At 39.7% G+C, this 20,817-nt stretch overlaps 1 protein-coding gene across 8 annotated transcripts in view; it reads left to right on the forward strand.

Moving 5' to 3' along the window:
- klhdc8b (kelch domain containing 8B) overlaps positions 1–19,709 on the forward strand; it is a 202,985-nt gene extending 183,276 nt beyond the window's left edge. For all 8 annotated transcript variants that reach the window (XM_029507410.1, XM_029507408.1, XM_029507407.1 and 5 more), the window contains 2 exons: positions 4,297–4,398; positions 18,066–19,709. In XM_029507410.1, coding sequence (XP_029363270.1) covers positions 4,297–4,398; positions 18,066–18,262 — 299 coding nt within the window. In that variant the 3' untranslated portion in view covers positions 18,263–19,709. The remainder of the gene's footprint in view (positions 1–4,296; positions 4,399–18,065) is intronic.
- The last annotated feature ends 1,108 nt before the right edge of the window (positions 19,710–20,817 follow it).

Raw genomic sequence — 20,817 nt, forward strand, 5'->3', positions numbered from 1 at the left:
CTCTCCGTGACCAGTGAGTTGAGGGCAGTGAATATGTTTTGTCCTCCCTGTCTGTTACCCCAGCTGTAGGGAGGTGGCAGGTGTAGGAGAATAATTTCCCATTCAAAACCACTCACCTGCTGGGCTTCCATGATGCAGGGAAGAAAGCACTATATCAAGTCTGTGTTAAAGTCCTTAACTTTCAAACATTGTCAGAGGTCAGGGAGTTGACACGGGCTGGTTTTTTGGCTCAGACTTTTCTCCGAAGGGCAGTTGGCCCCTGGACAAGCTGGCCATTGAAAATCAGGCAGCATACCTGCAGTGGAGGATTGTACATGGGGCAATAGCTACAAACAGAAACAGGACGCACGTTAATTATGTGTCACTGTTCGGTGGGAGAGAACAGGGAGCTGGTTTTGAATATCTGATGTGAAATTTAGTTTTGTCTTCTTGCTCTTAGTGTTGTTTTTGCTTCTAAAGAGTTGTTTTCTTGGTTGACATTCAAATATGGCAGAAGTGTAGTCGTTTCAGTTAGGGGTTAAAAAAACCCTCCCCTCTCCATTCCTTTTCTGTCTCCTCTCCTCTCTATTAATTTCCCCTGCTCTCCTCTGCTCTTGCTTTTCACTGTATATAGAAAATCAAATTAATTAAAAGTACCCAGCTTCTGGACACAAGAAACATCTTTGAAACTTTGTTAATCCTTTAATTTTCTGAGAGCCCATTTTTCATCCTTTTGTACTCTGTTATTGCTGACTAAAAGAAACAAGGAAACAGATTTTTCCACTGAGGTGATTTCCACTGAGAAATGGATCAGAAGTTCCCATAGAGAGAAAAATGTCAGGAATATGTCATGACAACAGCAGCCGTTCCCCTCATCCTCTGTTGTGCTCGTTGTTGGCAAATTTTTAATTGGTATTATGTTTGCTGGCAGCTTTGGCTGCAGTAGAAGAATACTTACAGTTAACCCTGTGTTAGCTGAGATAACAGCTCTCTGGCAGACATTTATTGGCCTGCACCTCTGAGAAAATATGAAACTAAGCTTATTGTGTTGTCAAGTGATATGTACTTCTCCAACTATCCACTCATCAATGACTATACAACACAGATGCTATAATGCTGGTGATGGGGTGTGCGTGTGTGCATGTGTATGTGGGGGGGGTTTGCAGTATCTGACAAATAACAGCATGGAAAAGACATAAAGAACATAATATTTTATGATGGAGGAGCCAACTGTAATACAGAAGATATCAGGAGTACAAATCCTTTTGTTACGGCTGCTGCTCTTTGCACATTATAAAAAGTATGTTCCTGTCTGCTGCCGGCACCATCCACCCCGGAGCCCAGTGGCACACAGCCTCTGCCAGCCTGTCAGTCCGGGCGTCTGACTGTTAGTGACTGATAGCTCGCCTCTGAGAGACACATTTGATATATATTGAACCCATTGAACTGTTGAGTTGTGGTTTGGGGTTAGTTGCCTGCGATCGTGCGACTGGTTTCTTTTGTTGTTAACTGCAGAAGGTGCTGGTTCATGTGTATTTTAGGTTTTAGTTAGTACTGGCAGCCAGCATTTGTTTTCCCTTTTTATTTTTCAGTTAGATAGACAAGGGAAATGAAAAAACTCTTAGAGAGTCCTCCTTTGCTATATTCTGTTTTTGCTTTGAACAACATCCTCCTGCCCAACCCCTTGGTTCGTTGATGTAAACCATTTTTATTTAGCATCCAATGTACAATAAAACTTTTACCTATTAACAACTGAGTTTTTGTGTTGCTTCCCTTTCCCCTGAGCCGGGTCGTAACACTATTATTCAAGCAAGGAGTAACACAGCTGTAGTAGAAAGATACAATAAAGAATGCTGCAGAAAAAGAATGGTGACTCTGTCAATGCCCAGTATTATAAAATGAATCTTCCACTACTACACAACTCAGTTTCTGAATTTCTTTTTTTTTTTTAATCACTTATCTGACAATTTGAAACCAATTATTTCAATGACAAAACCGGTGGGAACCCGCCGGAGCACCGCATGGTATGTTTCAGTGAGTCAGTTTTAAACCACCGGATTTCAGAAACACAATTATCCATTTATGTGAAAGTTAGATGTATTCTGTGCACAAAGGATAGTGAGACCCTCACGCACAGAAAATGTTGTCCTTCAGAAAACTAACAGTAAATTCAATCTATCATATACATTTACATACAATCTGTTGCTGTTGATCATACACTGGTAGGGGGGCAGTCACAAGATGTTAATGTATTTCAGAGAAATAGCAATAGTGAACCAACCAAAAGACTAAATTCTTTTAATGCCAAAGCCACTGTATTTAATTTGCTTCAGGTGGGTGCTTCCACAGTGAGAGAACCTCACACTCCAAAGGTCATCTCATTTCTGACACTGGCTTTGGAGAGGGCCACATTGAGCCAGGTTTAATGCGCTGCACCAGAGTCAGGATAGGGGGCCATCAAATACGGGTGGGCATGCATACCCCCTCTCACCCAGCAGCCCTCCACTGAACTCCCCTAAAGTTAAAGTTAAATGACCTTGATGAGTAACATATAACAGTTCCAGAAAATTATGAAGATAACATTCACTGTACAGCTGCCATACGCTGCTCAAACTTTATGCATAGTGGATAGCCCAGCTGCTTGCTGAGGTTCTCAGCATTGTCAATAGAATACATGAACGTACCTATGAATGAATGAACAATTGAATGAATGAATTATCTCATCAATTAATGAACAAACATCATTTACATTTCATTTTCCTGTCATTCTTGTCCTCTAAATTATTCCATATGGGATCATTAAACATCTCAAGAAGGCTACAAATAAATAAATAAAGACTTCAATCACTCACCTGAGGCAAAGATGACTATGTCAGCTGTCAGAGAGCTGTTGTTCCCAGCATACAGCTACCCAGCATGCCGATCTGTATCCCTCGTACCAAACATTGGTCTGGAGAACCAAAGGTCTATCTCTCTTCAGAGCTCTTCCAGTTCTAACAGCCACCTTAATGGAGTCAGGCTCGTGTAAAGAACGGGCTGGTCATTTTCCAGAGAGCTGATTGGTCAGTGGGCAGTCTCATGTACCTGCCAAGCTTTTATCTAGAAGTTAACCTGCTCCAGAGCAGGTCAGTTGTTTCATGTAAGATACAGACCCCAGGTCAGATCCACCCCAATGAGACTGAGCCATGTTTGAGTGACCATCCTCCGTGTTTGAAAAAGGGCAATTTCAAACCACAGTCCCCAGTAAGAGCTGCTTCCCATCTGAACTGGGTTAGAGTGTGTCAACTTTGAGAACGGATGAAGACAAGTCCTTGAACATAGTTATGATGTTGACAATTCAGTATAATTCCGTTCCACTTCAGGAGTTAGGAGAGGAGGGCAGTTCCACTTTTGAGGTTGTATCCTAAATATAAAAATAAAACATGGTGTCATTTGATTAGCATAGCTTAGCATGAAAGGTTGAAACGCATATGTGAATCAGAGGTGCTTGTGAACATATTTTCAATATTAAAATTTTATTTTTTCATATTATTTTTTAATTAGAGCTTCTCTCTGTCTACTGTGAATTGGGGATGATCATACATGACTTTCTTAACTCCTACTTAGATTATTCAAGTGCTCCTTTTAGGTGCATGAATAAATCCTCCCTGGACAAGCTCCAAATCATACAAAATGCAACTGCTCTTGAACAGAAGCAACAGAAAATTTCACATTGCTCTGGTACAGTCCTCTGATTGGCTTACGATTGAATTCTGGCTCCTTTTTAAAGTGCTGTTGGCAACTTTTGTGTCCGTACATAGGCAAGCCCCTGACTATACAGCAGTCTTCTTCAATCACGCACAACCGGTCAAACACTGAGATCATCTGGGCAATGGCTATTGTCAGTCCCAGGAGCCAGTTATATGACTCATGGTGGCCGGGCCTTTCAAGTTATTGCTCCCTGAAGGTGGAGTGCCCTCCCCTTTTCCCTGCAACCATCTCTGTACTGTGATACTTTTTCCTGTCATATTTGTGGCATTCTGCCTTTGTATATGTGACGTGCTCTGTTATTGTTGTTGATTTATTTTGTTTGGAAAGCACCCTTTTTAATTTTTTTGTGCTAGGTCTTCTTAAAATAATCCTTACTTGCTTACTCACTGTGACCCAGGCTTTACATTACTAATGCTCACAGCACATTAATGCCAACAATCACAACAAAGGACACTGTTCAAGTGTCATACCTTTTGTTGTTTTTTTGTATTGTTTTTCTTTCAAATGCCTTGTGAATAAATTAGTTGTATTTTCTGTTGTGGCTGACATTCTTCCCTCCTGTGTTAGGTGTGTGGATCAAACCCAGCCGAATGTCCAGGATGAGGGAGAAGAGGGCTGACTTTGTGGCGGGTTGCCTGGGAGGAAGGGTCATCGCAGTTGGTGGTTTAGGTCAGCACCTCCATTATTTTCCCCATGTGTTGTTACCTGTCAGTTAAATACTCTGTTAATTTTGATATATTGCACCAACTCTGTCTGTAAATCAATATCACACACTTTACAAAGTACTTTCAATTTATTCATCTACAGAAATTAATTAGATCACCATTAAGGTTACTTTTCAATTACTCTTGGCTTTCCTTTAAAAATGTCACCAAGTCTAATCAGAACCAGCACAACCTCTAAATAAAAACCAAAAAAACAACAAATACAAGACAACAATAAAGTACACACCACACATGCTTGTCTAGGAAGTTTTAGAGCTCTAGAGCAGAACCCCTGATCAGATAATCAGGAGTTCTGCTCATCTTTCTGAACAGTAATGATGAAAAATCTGCTCCCTACAATAAATTCTGATTGGCTGTGACATCACCCACTGGAGCCAATAGGAGCATTAATGTAGAAGATCAAAGACGGAGGATGAGAATTGATGAATAAACACACAGAAGTAAAGCATCAAAGCTTGAGTAAAAAATTAAGACTGACTCAATTCTGAAATAACTTCAGTTTATCCATTGAAGTTAGTGTCACACACAACAAATCATGGCTGTTAGAAAGAGCTGATTCTTTAATTAAAGGAATAAAACCAGATGTCTGTATAAGACATATAGACAGTGTTAGCATCAGAGAGATCGTGGTATGTCAATGGGGCAGGTTTCACTGAGCCATTGGTGGCAGCTAAGCAAACAGAAAATGTCCCAACAATAAAGATCGCAATGTTGCAAAACAAGTGCAAAATCCTTGAGATAAAACACAAGTCCATAATCCACTAGCGATCAAACCAGGAGACTATTTCCAGAGAGGATTGATGCTACGCATGGTGGTCATCACAGGGCCAACACAGAGACCAACAACCACTCACACCTATGGGCAATTTAGGCTCACCAATAAACACAAATCATGTCTTTGGACAGTGTGAGGAAGCCCATGCAAGCACGGGGAGAACATGCAAACTCCGCACAGAAAGGCCCAGGCCTGGGAACCGAACCCGCAACCTTTTTATTGGTGGGCAATAGTGCTAACAACTATGCTGACCCCCTCAGTGATTCCAAGTTATTTATTTTGAGGCCCATTGGTTAGTCTATCTTTGGATTTGTAAGTGGTGTGGGATCTTTCTTTGGCCACCTTTCGAAAGCATTCATTACGTTCAGTTTGGGATGAGTGCAGTTTGTTTTATGTTAGTTACCTGTCACCTTACCCCTGCTGTTAAAGGTTTTTTTTGGATGTGTTTTTTTTGGAGGAAATCTAACAATATGTAATATATCATCTATATAATTTATCAGAGCTGATCTTGTGCTGTATCCATCTATTCTGATACTTTCTGACTGAGGTGTGATCTCAAAGAGCTAAAACACAATTTATCATCAGAGTCATTGTACTATATCTGAACCTCCTTGAGTTAACTTGAAATATCACTTCTGTGCACATCAAAGTATAGAATTTCGATAACATTTCAATAGGCTTTAAGTGTGTCATCAGACATATTCTGATATCTTTGTTCACTGTGACAAATCTGCAACAAATGTATTAATGATATAATACTTAAATATATTTAAATAAAACTCATAAACAAGTAACATGTGATTACAAGCCTCTAGGTCTTTATCAGGAATCTTTTGTCAGACCAGTACAACTTGTAAGGTGAGGTTCACCGGATCAATGGATACAAGGGTCTGGAATCTATTGGAGTCTTGCCTCTTGATCGAGGGAGAGCCTACACACTTGGACTTAAACGCTTGCACAGCAAACAGAAAAACTGTCAAGCTGTTAATACAGCATGTAAAACAGATTTAGGGACACTTCAAAAAGTCACAGTTCTAGTATCAAATACATTTTATCATACTCGTGGGTCTGTTGCCTTCCAGCTGCTCTGCTCAGAATGCGTGCAGAAATATTAGGACACCCTTTAATGATGTCATTATTATACAACAAATATAATTTCATGTTATGAGTGCCCTTTAAAAAATATGTTCTCACTTGGAACAGCGCTGTTCCAAATGAAAACATACACTGTCAGAATCACAAACAATCTGCACAGCCAATGCTGATCAAATGGCAGGAATTGCACTTGTTAATGTAAGCAGTAATGATAACCCTGTTGGGCTCGTGAGTGATGCTCTGACGATTGTAGTCGTACATTAAAAGTTTCTCCTGTGCCTGCTCAATGGTACTGGTGAAATTCTTCAAACTGAAGCAGGAGCCATGGTTTGACTTGAGGACAAAAACACTCAAGTCAGAGACCAAACTATGCAAATATGTGTGAGATAGGGAGATTGTCCCTTTAAATCAGGCCAGGGAAATCAAATATTACTCAACTCTCTTTTGGTTGAATAATCACATATAAAAAAAAAATTACTTGGTCAAAAGGTGGTTGTTTTTAATAACTCGCCATGGTAATGACTCCACCACTGTTGCTAAGTTACCTGAATTCCCATTTTCTCCTCCACTGAGCTGCTGAGGAAGTTTGGTATAAAGAGAGACTGTGAAAAGCCACAAATAAAAGAGAGGTAAATTTTTGTCGATGACATGCAGATTGAGCAGATATTGACTCACTTTTCTGCTCAGCTGTAAGCATTAGCAAGATCAGACACCGACACCCCGTATATGCACACACAAATGGATGTCCACCCGTTATACACAGAAAGAAATGTATTGGCGGATTTATTCCTGCGAGCACAGTCCATCCGCTATGACATTTGTTTTGCTATTACAGCTCAACAGTTGATCAATGTGATGTTTTTTCATCAGTTTTAAGACCTTGCCCATCTCCTAGATTGTTAATTTGTGTGTAGATGTGCCTATGATATTGTGTTTTTTCAGATATAGGGGAGCTAAAGCTACTTTCAGTTCACATTTATGGACATCCACAATGAGAAAGAAAAAACAACAAAAAACTGACTCACTCTTTGACAAGAATAACCAGGTTATAGGGAAGGACACTGACCCATATGTGCATAGTGTGTGGGGTAAAAAACTATTATCTGAACTATGCGCTTATTTATTCAAGATAAACTCAGTTACAGAGATGATTAAAAGACTGGCTTTTAATTGGTTGAACCAGGAAAACATTGTTTTTTAGCACACACACACTTTTCTCTGTCAACACCTCAGAGAAATAATCAATAATGGGCCTGACATCTGTTAACGCTTTGTGTGTGTGTGTGTGACGGAGTGAAAAAGAGAGCAATAGAAAGAGAAAAAATGCCAATCTTGTCCTGCTGAGAGGGGCAGGCATTGGAGAGAGAGGCCTGAATGAGAATAAATTCAATTAAATGGGTGTGTGTGTCTCTGTGTTTGATAATGTGAAAATGACAGAGTGAGGGGGGTATGAGAGGAAACTGGCAGATACGTTACATTTCTCTGTGTGAGTGCCAGCTGTGACTCCGGCTTGCCGTCTAATCCCTGAAGATATTTTGGTCTTGTGAGTCATCGCTGGTTTATGGCTCATTACCAACCCTTTAACTTGGAAAATGTTCACAGACCAAAGAGCATGTATGTGAATTACATTGTATGAATTTGTAGTTTTTACTGAAACTGCGCTGGATTGAAATGCAGAATTATCTGTTTTCTTTAATCCTTAGATGTGTGAAATAAGATGCTTTATATTGGTCTGGTGATTCTGTTCAACTCAGGTTGACCAAACTGGACTCATTTTGTAGTGACTAAAAGAAGCTGGTGATTTATCTATTTTCTGTGAAAGCCCCCCCCCCCGATCAGTTACAAGGAAGTCCATGAAGTTCTGTTGCTTGCATGACAGACCCCTGAAATACAGAGAACACAACAGTTTGACGAAGTCAAACATGTACTATGTGAGTGAGTGTCACCATATGATGTGCCTCTAAATTTCAATCTGGCACACCATCTAAAAGATTATGACATTTAAAATGTTATGACAGTGTTTCCTCTACATTCATTTAGGGAGTGGTGGCCCGCCAGGTGCAGGGGGAGGTGTGTGTGTGGGGGGGTCCTATTGAAGTTAATAGGACGTTAACTACTCCCAAGAGCACGGCCTTGAAAGTGACATCACGTCAGGCACCAGGTTAGATAGTCCGGAGTGTCGGCCTGGAAAATGTCCCACAAGCAGAAGTTGGACACCCAATGGTAGAGGCAAATAGCATTGACAAATTAGCAACAGAAATAAAAAACAACACAGAAACCAGAGAGGTGTACTACTAAGCGAGATTAGTGCCTTAGTGAGCTATGTTGAGCCTAAAGTCAGACTTTCCCGTGTCACAAAGGTGACTTTCTTTTAAACTGGCTATATCACTGGTGTACTTATTTTGCAAACATAACCTGGTCTGGACCAGTTTTTGTTCTAACTTTCAGCTTAAAGTCAGCTATAAAAAGCTCTGCCCCTTCACTGATCATCCTCCCTGAACGTGGCCTCACTGTTTTTGGACAATCCAGGGAATGTTGGTGCTCTTTGGAGGGAGAGTTTTTCCAGACCAGAGTGATCTGTTGGCATTTTCTGATGATATTCTCTATGAGCGATACAGATTCTCAGCTGAGGGAATATGTTACATATGTCATCCTGTTGACCAGATGGAAGTAATGGGACCAAACGCAGCCATCAGCAGCAGTTTTTCACCCCCCCAATCAACAGATGTGTTTTATTATTTATTAAAGTTCTGGAAAAGGAAAAGTCTTAAATATATAATGTCAATCATGCCTGACAAAATATTTTCAAGTAGCATTTACTGCAGTACCCTTTTCGTATACTCCAGTTGCTTGATCTCAAGTTTTAGTTTCTTGATTTCAAGCTCTTTTTTCTGATTATCCAGCTCTAGATTTCTTTTATAGAGGGCCCTCACATTGTCTGCTCCAACCTGTATTAATAGGACATTGAGGTGTTCGTGTAAGAGTACATGAGACAGTTACCTCTGTGTGGGGGCCAGCAAAGGTGTGTGGGGGCTTGAGCAACACTAATGTGTCTCCTTCAACTGTAAAATAGACTTTTCTCATCTGAGAAACAATAAATATGCATTTAGTGTTTTACCACCAAAGCACTTATACAGTACAGGCCAAAGGTTTGGACACACTTTCCTATTTATTTGAAGAAGGTTTGTCCAAGCTTTTGGCCTGCACTGTACATACCCTGGACAACAACTTGCTGCTGGGAGCTGCCCTTCATTGTTTGACAGGGCCAGCTCCTCTGAGGCCGTGTAATCTGCTGGAGCGGCACCCCCAGTCTTTCCTCCTATAATTTTTCTTCTTGAAAAATGAACACTTAATATGCAGTGTATCATTAACATTCCACTAAAAGAGTGATAAATGTACAGCAAATACAAACCACTTTGGATTATATTTTTGTGCTAGGTCCAGATTTGCACTGCTGACACTACAAGTATATAGATAAATAAATAATAAATTAATAGAACACCAATTAAAAAATTGCTTAAACTTTTTCACAAATAAGACAAATCAAATTAATTTCCCTTTGATTTGGCCCTAATCTAATTGATTTCTATGTATTCTTCATTATGAGAAAAACCATCAACCAAAAATCACTAGAAAAAATTCCAGGACCGGAAACATAAACAAAAGGCAATAGCAAATGAAAAAGGAACAGGAAAATCTATGGATGGCTCAAACAAAACATTCGGGCAACAGGGATGAGGAAGGCCATGTATGATACGCTGATGAGCTCAGGAACAGCAGGTGATGATGAGTGACCCAGCTCAGCTGCGCCTCACTCGGTCCTGAAAAGAAAGTAAAAATTCGAACGTCTAACCCTAACCCAAACAAAACAGGAAACAGAACTCAACCACAATAAAAAAATAAAAGCTCAGACAGGAAACGTTAAATACTGGAAAAAAGGTAGATGCTGCTGACTGCATTTTCAGATGAGCTTGTTCAAATATTTCTTGGAGAAGAGAGAAACAACTGACACTAGTCGTGTATCATTAGCCTTTTACTCAGCCTTATTAATTAAATTTTAATTTTAAAGTTTTGTTTTTTTGTTTTTTGATACTGATACTGTATAAGGGGTGATATGTATTGGTTGTAGTTGTTGCCTTTGCCATTTTCAACTGGCCAGTCAATAAACAGGTATAATTTAAAATCATTTAAAATACTACACTGTTTAAATTGCTTTTATATTTAATTTTCCTGATAGAGAAAAAAGTTAACCATTACAGGAGTTCCTCTGCAAGACTGTAGCATTTCAAAATTTGCTTTGTTTGTGTGCATTTTTGTGCACAGGAAGTGCAGTGCAAAATAAAAGTTTTAGAGACTGTTGGGAACTGTGTTCAATTGACAACACAACACCATAAAGGAGACATGTGGTCAGTTCCAAATTAATCTCACAAGATGAAAATGAACCCAAACAAACAGCCAGACTTACAAAAAAACATCTTCTGTCACAAGAAGAACACGGAGTCCTGAAACAGATGGTCTCGTCTCCACAGAGTCCCAATCTCAGCATCACAGAGTCAGTCTGCAATCAGAAGGAAAGACAGAAGACACTTAGACACGTTTGGATCTGTTTCCTGTTTGCTGCACTATGGACGAAAGTAGTAGAGATTTTTTTGAAGCCATATTTTGAAAGCGTCCCACTGAATGTTTCTAGAAAAGGTTCAAATTAAAAACTAAACACATCATTATGCATAAAGCAAAGATGTGAAAAGTTCAGCACAGATTTCTTTCAATTCTATAAAAATGTACCAAAAAGAAAAAGTTTGTCAAATATTCATACTTAGAAAGCTAAACAGAGCCAGAGCTGGTTACTTATTGTAACGATGTGGGCCTTTGAGCTTCTGTACAATAGCTGTTCCCAGCCAAGTTCTCCATTTGGTTGTGGCTTTCCCTGTTCACCCTGCCTTCCAGCATCTTGCACCCTGCTGTGATGTGCTGGACCATTTCAGGGTCATCTGTGCAACTGGAGTCCTGCCTGGTGTGGTAGGACTTGAGGATGTCATGAGCAGTTATAATTGCTTCCTCTATGCTGGCATTCAGTCCAGCTATTTACTGCCATTGGTATGTTGGTATGAGTTGATCTTGGTTGAATTTGATTAGACACATTCATGATTTCCGCGTGAGTCATGAGTGATTCACACATCTTTTTTGGAGTAGAGTATTTGTGTTTCCATTGGATGATGCAATGTGCCCAAACAACAACCAGGGGGCATCTGTGAGCAGGAGGATGCCACCATAAGACAGCAGCAGGGAGTAGGGAGCATGAACGGGGGGGACAGAGTTGCTCAAGTAAGCAGCAAAGGAGTTGTCACAAAACATATATTGTATTGTGAGACAGTCATCACTTAGCACAGTCACCAGTTAAACCGAAACACCGGGTCGACTGTGCTGTGATGTGAGCTAGAGAGAAAACGGGGAGAGGAAGCAGTGAATCAGATCAATAGAATGTTATTTTCTGATCATGTTCAACATCACAATTAAACTTCCCCACGCACAGGTTTTTTGATATCAGCCACATATCGTTTGTCCTACCAGGATGGTTCCTCTTGCCCTTACTTCTCTTCATCGTTGGGTTTATACTTTCGTAGGCTGTTTCATCCTGGATAGCAGCTGTAACACACGGCAGTCCTTGGCCTGCTATCCTCCATGTTAGTTACAGTCTGAGGGGGCTGGAAATGGTTTGAAACTCTTTATGGATTGTGAATGTGTTGTGAGGAGTTTCTGTAGCTTGATGTCATTGGCCAGATAATAGTCAGATAATATTTCCATGGATCGGCCTTTAAGGTGTGGCGAATAAATCCACCAAAATAAAATGGTGCGATCAGCATAAAAACTCTATTTTCTAAATATGATAATATGATAATAAACATGAATCCACTGTGTAGTCATCCAACTTGATTAGCATTGCGGCAACACCATAATATGAGTAACATCCTCTCTGCCGCCTGAGCCCTAGTTCAAATGCAGCTTTCTTTTTCATGGAAGTTGCAGGGTCTTCTGTCTCCTTGCTGGGCCATTTCATCTTCACAAAGAAACTTTCCAACGATGTTTGTTTTTTACTCATTTTGCTAGCTTGTTGGTTTAATTTTAGCGATAATGTATCACGTGACCAAGACAAGCGTCTTGACATTCGTAAAGAGTGAGTCATAGACAAATGTAACAGAGAGAATCCAGTCATTTTTCAAAATAACTCATTGTTCTGTGTGGCCTGGTACAAATAACTTACAGACCGGTACCAGTCCTCGGCCTGGGGGTTGGGGACTGCTGTTATATTGAACTTCCCCAGGGCATTTCATTTGGTCCTGGTGATCTGGTGATAGGTGACCTTCGCGGTTATGATCAATAATCTCAGGTCTGCTGCAGATGTGGCCTGTATCATAAAGGTGGATGAACATACTTATATTTTCTTCTTGTCATCTGGTTTAATTTACCCAGACATCCGTAATCTTTATAAGAAGTCTCACAATGGTGGTAATCAAATTGCTAATTGAACCCATCTCAATCAGTGCGCATTCACATAAAAGGGGCTGGGCATTGTTGTTGCATTCCACCAATTGGATCATGAGGAAGACACAAAGAGCATATTTCAGAATGGAGGCGCAAACTACAATATAAAAAAAAATATGAAGACTATCAACCAATAATTTAAGCAAAAAGCAACACAGTTTCAGCGGCCAGCAAACATTCTGTGCCAAAATTCACAGTCTGTCAATGCGTAAATTACAGAGATTACAATATTAAATCCACACTACATCGATGAGATTTACTGTACGTGTGTCCCATAAATTTATGTTGTTTTTTTTTATATTGCTTTTGACAAATTTATTTTAATCTCATCATCTCAGTTCCAACCTCAGTGGAATAAAGTGGACTTGGGAGCAAGTCTGTTTACCTTGTCCAGAAAATCACATGGCTGAACTCGGCAAGATATTTTCTTTCTTTTGAGAGCTCCTCTCACTGATCTAGTGCCCACATCAATGGGCTTTTCTGGGAATGGGCAGGAAATTGTCTGTTTTAAAAAAAGCACTCAATTAAAACAAGTTCCTCTCTATTTTGCAGGAGAACCTTTGCTGCATCTTGGACTCAATAAAGATCTATATTATTGGGACTTTTTTAGCAAAGCACAACCAAGTCAAGTCGAGAGTTTCTTCAGCAATAGCAGAACCATGATGCATGAAACTAGATGATAAAACTAGGGGCCATTTAGAAGAAGCTTGAACCTCCTAGTTTTGTCCCAGTTAACTGTAGTTACTGAGTGTTGTCAGCTTTATGAAAGCCTAAATATTTTGACATTTTAATGTCTGACAAGCTGAGGATCCCAACAGCGTGAAGTGATTCAGTAACACCAAAGATGGCGGTTCACAGAACAATACTTTCTGTGAACTTCTGCATGTCTGTCCACATCTGGCCAGGTACAGTTTAAACCTCCAAGTATGTTCTTCCTATCTTTTTTTGCTAAAGATACTCTGAGAATAGAGTTATGTGGAAAGGGTGAGAGACTGTAAGGAGGGTTTTAAACATTTTACTTTTCATTATTTTTCCAGAAGCATAAGTAAATATTTAGATGTTAATATTGAGCCAACAAATAAAAGGTAATACATATTTGACTCAAGAACCTTTGGTAATCCATCATTGGCGTCATTGGCTCTGATGTCTTTGTCCAACATCAGATTTTTTTAATTTTTAATTTTAATCTGAAGTGAATTTGATAGTTTAGGCTGCACAAAGTCAGTTTTTGTTTTTGTAGTTTAGTAGTTGTTGTTGTTTCAAACTAGGCCAGAGTATGAATGGTGTCAGAAAAATGTCCATTTATTGCCTGAACAGCTTGAATGGAAAAGACTGGGACTTTCCTTACATCATTAGAAACTGGCTCCAGCCAGGGGAGAACTAGACTACAAGCCTAATTTGGAAAAGTATGAGACTATTATTTCTGTGATGAAACCTGAGGAGGGCCAGCTGACTTTAAACAGTGTCTTGGATCAAACTCGTGTTTATCTCTTGTAAAAGAGTACACTTCATTTCAATGAACTCTGAAGTTTTCCAGTGAATAATATTCACTTTCCGAAGACTCCAGTTGGTCTGTAGCTGTCGAGTTGTGATAAGGGTGACTGGTCCAGACCTGGATTCCTGACCATCAAACAAGCAGCAATGGCAACTATATTTCATTTTACAGGAGGCTTTACAGTTTACACAATGCTTCTGTTACTGTCTGTTTGTTTTGTCAAAGCAGAGACTTTGGAACATTTTTCGTTTTTCATCATTGCTAAAGCTCTCTAGTTTTGACGAAATATTTGAGATTTCCAACATGATGAGATGTAGCGAAACAAAGAAGTATTACTGACCTTGTCATCATTGCCAGCAGCTGTTGTGCTGTTCAATTCTACAGTGCTACAGCTGACTTTTCCTCACTGACAGAATTTTGTGTGATTAGTGTGAATGTAGCGTTGGTTAGAAAGAACCAAAGGATAGATAATGGAAAGAGAACATGTCATGAAAGTGTTTACTGCACAGATTATGAACACTTACACAAGCACCACTGTACATTTGCTGTGGCTTCCTTTTTTTTTGAAATAGCGGAGTATGAAAATCATTCAGAATGATGTAAAATGAATGGAGCCTCGTGAACTCGATGAAATGCTGTCTAAGAGCATGGACGTTTTTATATTTTAAAAGAGCTGTGATTATAATGAGAGATGCAGGAGCTGTTGGGAGGTCTTTAGTGTGGTCGCATTGATCCTGTCTTTGTTTTGACTTCATCAGTGATTGACTACAAAGAGAGTTCAGCAGGGAAAACGGATTATTCATTTATCCTACATTATAAAATCTCTGTTATGTTATACTCGTTTATTTTTAAACTCATGTACTAAAATACATTTAGATTATTATCTTGCCACTTCCACTGTGTTCTGTGGACTAAATGGCTTAATAATTGTTTACTTGACTCATTCAATGGAGTTGGATGGAAATAATACAAATTATTTATGTATACTTTCCCTCATATGTTGCAGTCACTGAAAGCCTTTATATCTGATTTGAAAAACAATTATTTAATAAAGGCTGGATATCGAAACTGTGCAAACAATGAAACCAGATCTGAAGCTTTATTGTGTAGCACACTTGAGTCATTAGTGAGGATTGTTGGGTTAGGATTGGGGATTGTTGTATCTTACTCTCACTGTCGGAACCACATGTGAGGCTGAAATTATTGTTTATATTTGTTGATCACATGTTGATCATGTTTTCCGCAGATCTGGAAATCAAACCCAAAACTTTGGTTTGGGTACTAGTGTTCTAGAAATTCTGAATAGCATAAAAAATAACAAATTGCCTTCCATTTGATTGCAAAGATTGTACAACATCTAACTCCTTGTGGCTAAAAGAATAAAAGTGCAGATAAAATACTTAAAAGGACAGACACAAAGCCCACATCATATCCAACATTTACCTCCCTGCTGCCAGAACTGCGAACAAGTACTTTTATAGGTGGGAGGAGTGTCTAATTGTGTTTGTCTCTTGCTGCAATCATTGAGCCCTGTGAGTGGAGATGAGACAGGGGAGCCATGTCTGTATGGAGTCCTGAGGTGATTTCATGTCAGCCACACAGACGGAGAGCGACAGTTTCTGAAACCTGAAGAAGTACAGACATTGCTGTGCCTTTTTGTTCACCACGGAGGGGGTGTTTAGAGTCCATGTGAGGTCCTGAGAGATGCATCGCCACAAACTGAAAGTCACTGAGACAAACACTGGGCAATTCACGCACACAGGAATCTTCACTGCTACCCAGAGGGAAGCTACACAGGCACAGAGAGAATATGCATACTCCCAGGCCTGGGGTTCGAACATCCTTGCAACCCTGAGATGAGCAGGGAGAATAAGAATGTTAAGGGAGGGGGGGAAAATTAGGCTAATTAAGTACAAAGCAAGGAAAGAGGTAAAGAGCAAGCAGCGGGAGGAGGAAAGCAGCAGCTTGTGAACTGACATGACGTCTATGTGCCGAGAATCAAAGCAACGACAGGAAGCCTTTGAGCAGCAAGGAGTGTGTGTCTTTGTTCTACTATATGCATTTGTGTGTGTGAGGACTGAGCAGGCCCGTTTTGCTCTGAAAAGGCTGTGTCGGCACCATCACTTTGTTTTTCCAACAAAAAGATGATAACAGCCTTTTTTAGACACACACAAATAGACACACATACCGTGCACTCACCTGTTCATATCATTTGGGGATTCGCTGTGATGTGGGTCTCCATGGAAACAGCAACAGTTTAGAGCCGGCTGATGCATAATGACAGTGAGCATTGCAGCTGAAGTGATGGAGGAGGGTTAAACTGAGGGAGGACAAAACCTGGTGACGCTAAACATCTCGTCAACTACTACCTTCAATAAACTTTGGTCTTTAGCCACTTGATCTCTCCTGAAGCATAAACTGAACCCAGATATTTTCATGAAATCTGTTTCCTACAACTCCCTACCTTACAAAAACACAAAAAAAATATTCTGAAGTGTTATGCAAGAAGAAATATCGGAGCCTCCAGTCAGAGATAATTGGTAGCTTTTATGTTAAACTCTGCCAAACATCCAGTTTTTAAGAAAAAAAACAAAAACATTATATCTTGTCTTTTATATGTTAGTGTTTGCAGGAAGAATGAATCAAAGAAGAGTTTTAAAAGTGGAAACTGATGACTGTGAGGCTAAATGAAAGAAAATTTTGTCGGCTAGAAGAGCAAGATATTATTCATTCATCATTAACATTTCAATGTTTTAAACTTGACTCTGTTTTACTTGTTTATTTCTGGCATTTCTTCACATATAAAGCTGCATCGATCCAATTTTTATGTTGCTTTTTAGTTTGGGACCAAAACAAAAACCTGAAAATGCATGCTTTGGCTTCGATTCTCTATCCATTAGAATGATTGGCAGCTGAGTTAACCTGAGGCTTGACTTTACTCACCTCACTCATTTATCTGAGGATTATTAAAAGCACACCCACTGTTTCAAATTAGCTAAGCTTGGCCATGCCTGTTTGTAGCCTCAGTGATATGTTGCTCTGACTCTTTAAGCTCTTAACAGAGAAATTAAGTTATTCTTGGCAGCTAAGATTGAAGATTCCCTACTGTTGCAGTGTAATGACCATGTAAACTGCAGGAAGGATCATGCTGCATCTTGCCAACAGGATCAGGATAATGGCCATTGAGTTTATTGTCTGATTTTAAATCAGACAAATCAAACGGACCTTCAGAAGCACTGGCCCCCAAATTCTTTTAATTGTCATTGTTGTAATGAGGTGATTGTGGTCAAATAGCTCTTTATATTTTTGGCGTAAATAATAATGGGGAACACAACAGAGACACGAGGAGGTGAGAGGGAAGCTAGGTTGCTATGGGAGCCAAGAAGTACAACCTTACAACCGCTCATTGGAAAATTGTGTTTTCTCAGGGTTAGGCTAGGCTGGAATTATAACAGTGGCGTGAATTGCTGCAGGCAGCCATGTTGTGTCAGCATGTTGTGCAGCCCCCACATCGGCAGGAGCTGCACGTAAAAAAGAGAAGGGTTGGAGGTGTTATACTGAGTCTTTACATGTGTGAATGTTTATTTTTTGAGAGAACCATGACTCTAGAGTAATTTCAATTTCTTCAAGTTTTGAATTGTCAAAATGAATCAAATTGTTGGTCAGTGTTTCCTAACCAAATCGCTCCTGCTCTCTGTTGCAGGCAACGAGCCGTCACCATTGGGAACGGTGGAGGGCTACAACCCAGTGAAGCGACGCTGGGAGTATGTTGCACCTATGCCCACTGCACGCTGCTCATCTGCCCTTCTGCAGACAACCAGCATGCTCTTTGTCATCGGTGGTGTTGCCCAGGGCCCCAGTAATGCTGTAGAGGCTCTCTGCTTACAGGAAACAGTGTGACTCACACACTAGCACACACAGAGGAATAAATGCAAATTGACATTGATATTTTGTTCATTTTTGTGAAACAAACACATGCACTGGATCCACAGAGAAACATTTAGATACTTTTCTATGTCCAACTCATGGATAGCTCTTGTTATACTGGGGTACAAACAATTTTTTCACACTCAACAAGCATTTTCAAAGGAGAGCTGCAAAACCAGTTTGTGACAGAGCAGGATAGACGAAAGGTTAAGGACATTCAAGCTGGGACTGGAAAAGACAAAAAACAACATCATTTCTACTCTGGGGAAATCAGAGGAAGACAAAAAAAAATCTACAAAAAACAGACGCACACACCATGTCTAATGAAACAACACGCCTTTGAACTGTTTTTCAGAATTAAGCAGGGTACTTTTCTGGATATTAAAGGAACATAGGGCCATATCTGTATCTCCTCTTTGCAGCAGTGTCGCCCTCCCCCGCTGCTGCAACAGTGAGTGTGGACATTTTTCTACAAGCTTAGAAAAAACACTTTGTTTTAGACAGTGACATTCTGGGAATGTGAATGTCTCTTTTGGTTATTCTTGTTGGATTGCTGTGTTGTATACGTACAAACGTTAGCACTACCAACAGCTACCACAGTGTCATGGAGAATGGCCCTTAACGTATATCGCAAACAGCCCCAACAGAGCAGGTTCATCCATTATGTTGACCACACCCACTGTGTTTCCCTTGTTTTATTAGAAGAAAAGTTGATTGTGGTCCAACATGTTGACATCTAGCTTTGTTACGCACCCACCCACCTCCGGTATGACATCCGCACTTGGTTTTTCAGACTGTGGCAAGTGAATGGAGTAAGTCAAGTCAATCAGCAGTTAAACCCACTGCACTGAAGCATCCAGACAAATAAAAAATAATCTGCACTTCAACTTCTTGACATGTTATATTCCCCTGAGTTTGATGATTGATTTCATCACATTGAGTTTTTTACCTGACATGACAGATAAAAAGGGAGGAGGATCTTAAAGTGATGAAACATGTAACTGTATGGAGGGATGGAAGAACGAAAAGAATAACACCTTATCATGCAAAACATCTTAATTAGAGTTTTTATTATTTACCCAGTTTTATCAAGGGAATACAATTCCCATATTGTATAATAGATGATTTAAGTCTAAACCATACACTTGGAGACACCTCCTCTGCAGGGCTAATAATGAAAGAGGCAGGGTGAGGGTTGCTGCTGACTGACACTGTCAGCAGAATGCATGAAGCGATTTGAGGTGCTTTACAACACCAAGCAATTATTGTGACAATTAGCGTCACTGATTGGTGTCCCAAACATGAAGATGTGAGTGCAATAGCTTTGTGACTGTCACACATGATGATAGTTGTTATAAGCCAACGTGCAACAAATACAAGTATTCACAAATCTGCCTGGAGAAATCAAATAAAGAAATAAAAGAAGCTCACTTTGACCATGTGGTCTATGCCCAGTATATTATAGGATACCATTATATACACTCATATTATATAGACAGCTGCATTTGTTGTCTGCACAAACGTGAATGATTAAATAGTGTTTTATGATTAATAGTTGTTTAAGCACCAAGACTGTCTTAGAAGTATAAAACAGACAACCTGTCTGTATGGAGACTGATAAGTTGCAGGGAACGGTGGCTACAGTTAACATACACTACAGGCCAAAAGACACACTTTCCTATTCATTTGAATGAGAAGGTGTGTCCAAACACGAGTATACAAAGCGATGCATATCAAAAATAATAGTAAAAGCTCTTCTATTATTTGGCAGGACAACCCACACAGTTGGTCTTCATTTTCATTTGTTTCCAAATAATCTTTCCTTTGCCTGTAAATAAAAAAAAAAAACGTTCTGCCACTGGCAGAACATTGATGACTGATAAGTATCAGTGTCCAGCAAGTGAAAAATGTGATCAGTAGAAACGAACTTTAACTGCTGAGCCAAGCTCCATTAAAGGAGCATTCTCAACAACAACAGTTCAACTGCCTCCTCATTTATGTTACATTTTCTGTATTTAATGAGGGGAAAATTGGGTTGTTGCAGGTGGAGTTTAGTTAGTAACCATCAACAGTTGGTTTATCCTCAAGGAGTGAACACTGAGTTCACTGACCCTTGAGCAATAGCCAAAAGCAAGTTTATTCATTCAAGTACAGTATTGGCCAAAGGTTTGGACACACCTTCTCATTCAAATGAATAGGAAAGTGTGTCCAAACTTTTGGCCTGTACTGTATGTTGAGCTTTAACATTACAAAAAAAAAGTTTAAAGAAGGCATCTTTGGATTCATCTGGAGAAATTTTTGCGTTAAACAAGTCCAGTGAGTCCAGAGTTACCAGACAAATGTCAACAAAACAATAGTGACTTGCAATCGCTTTCACTAGACCCTATGTGGCCATTAAACAGATTCAGTCACATGTGGACCACAGAAAAGATGACATGGGAGATGAACTCAAATGCAAGAACAATTCAAGACTAATATGGTTTGGTAGCTCATAGGTGAATGAAAGAAATTAGGGTTCTCGCCTAAAT

The sequence above is a fragment of the Echeneis naucrates genome, chromosome 7, assembly GCF_900963305.1.
Source record: "Echeneis naucrates chromosome 7, fEcheNa1.1, whole genome shotgun sequence".
In the NCBI taxonomy this organism is placed as follows: Eukaryota; Metazoa; Chordata; class Actinopteri; order Carangiformes; family Echeneidae; genus Echeneis; species Echeneis naucrates.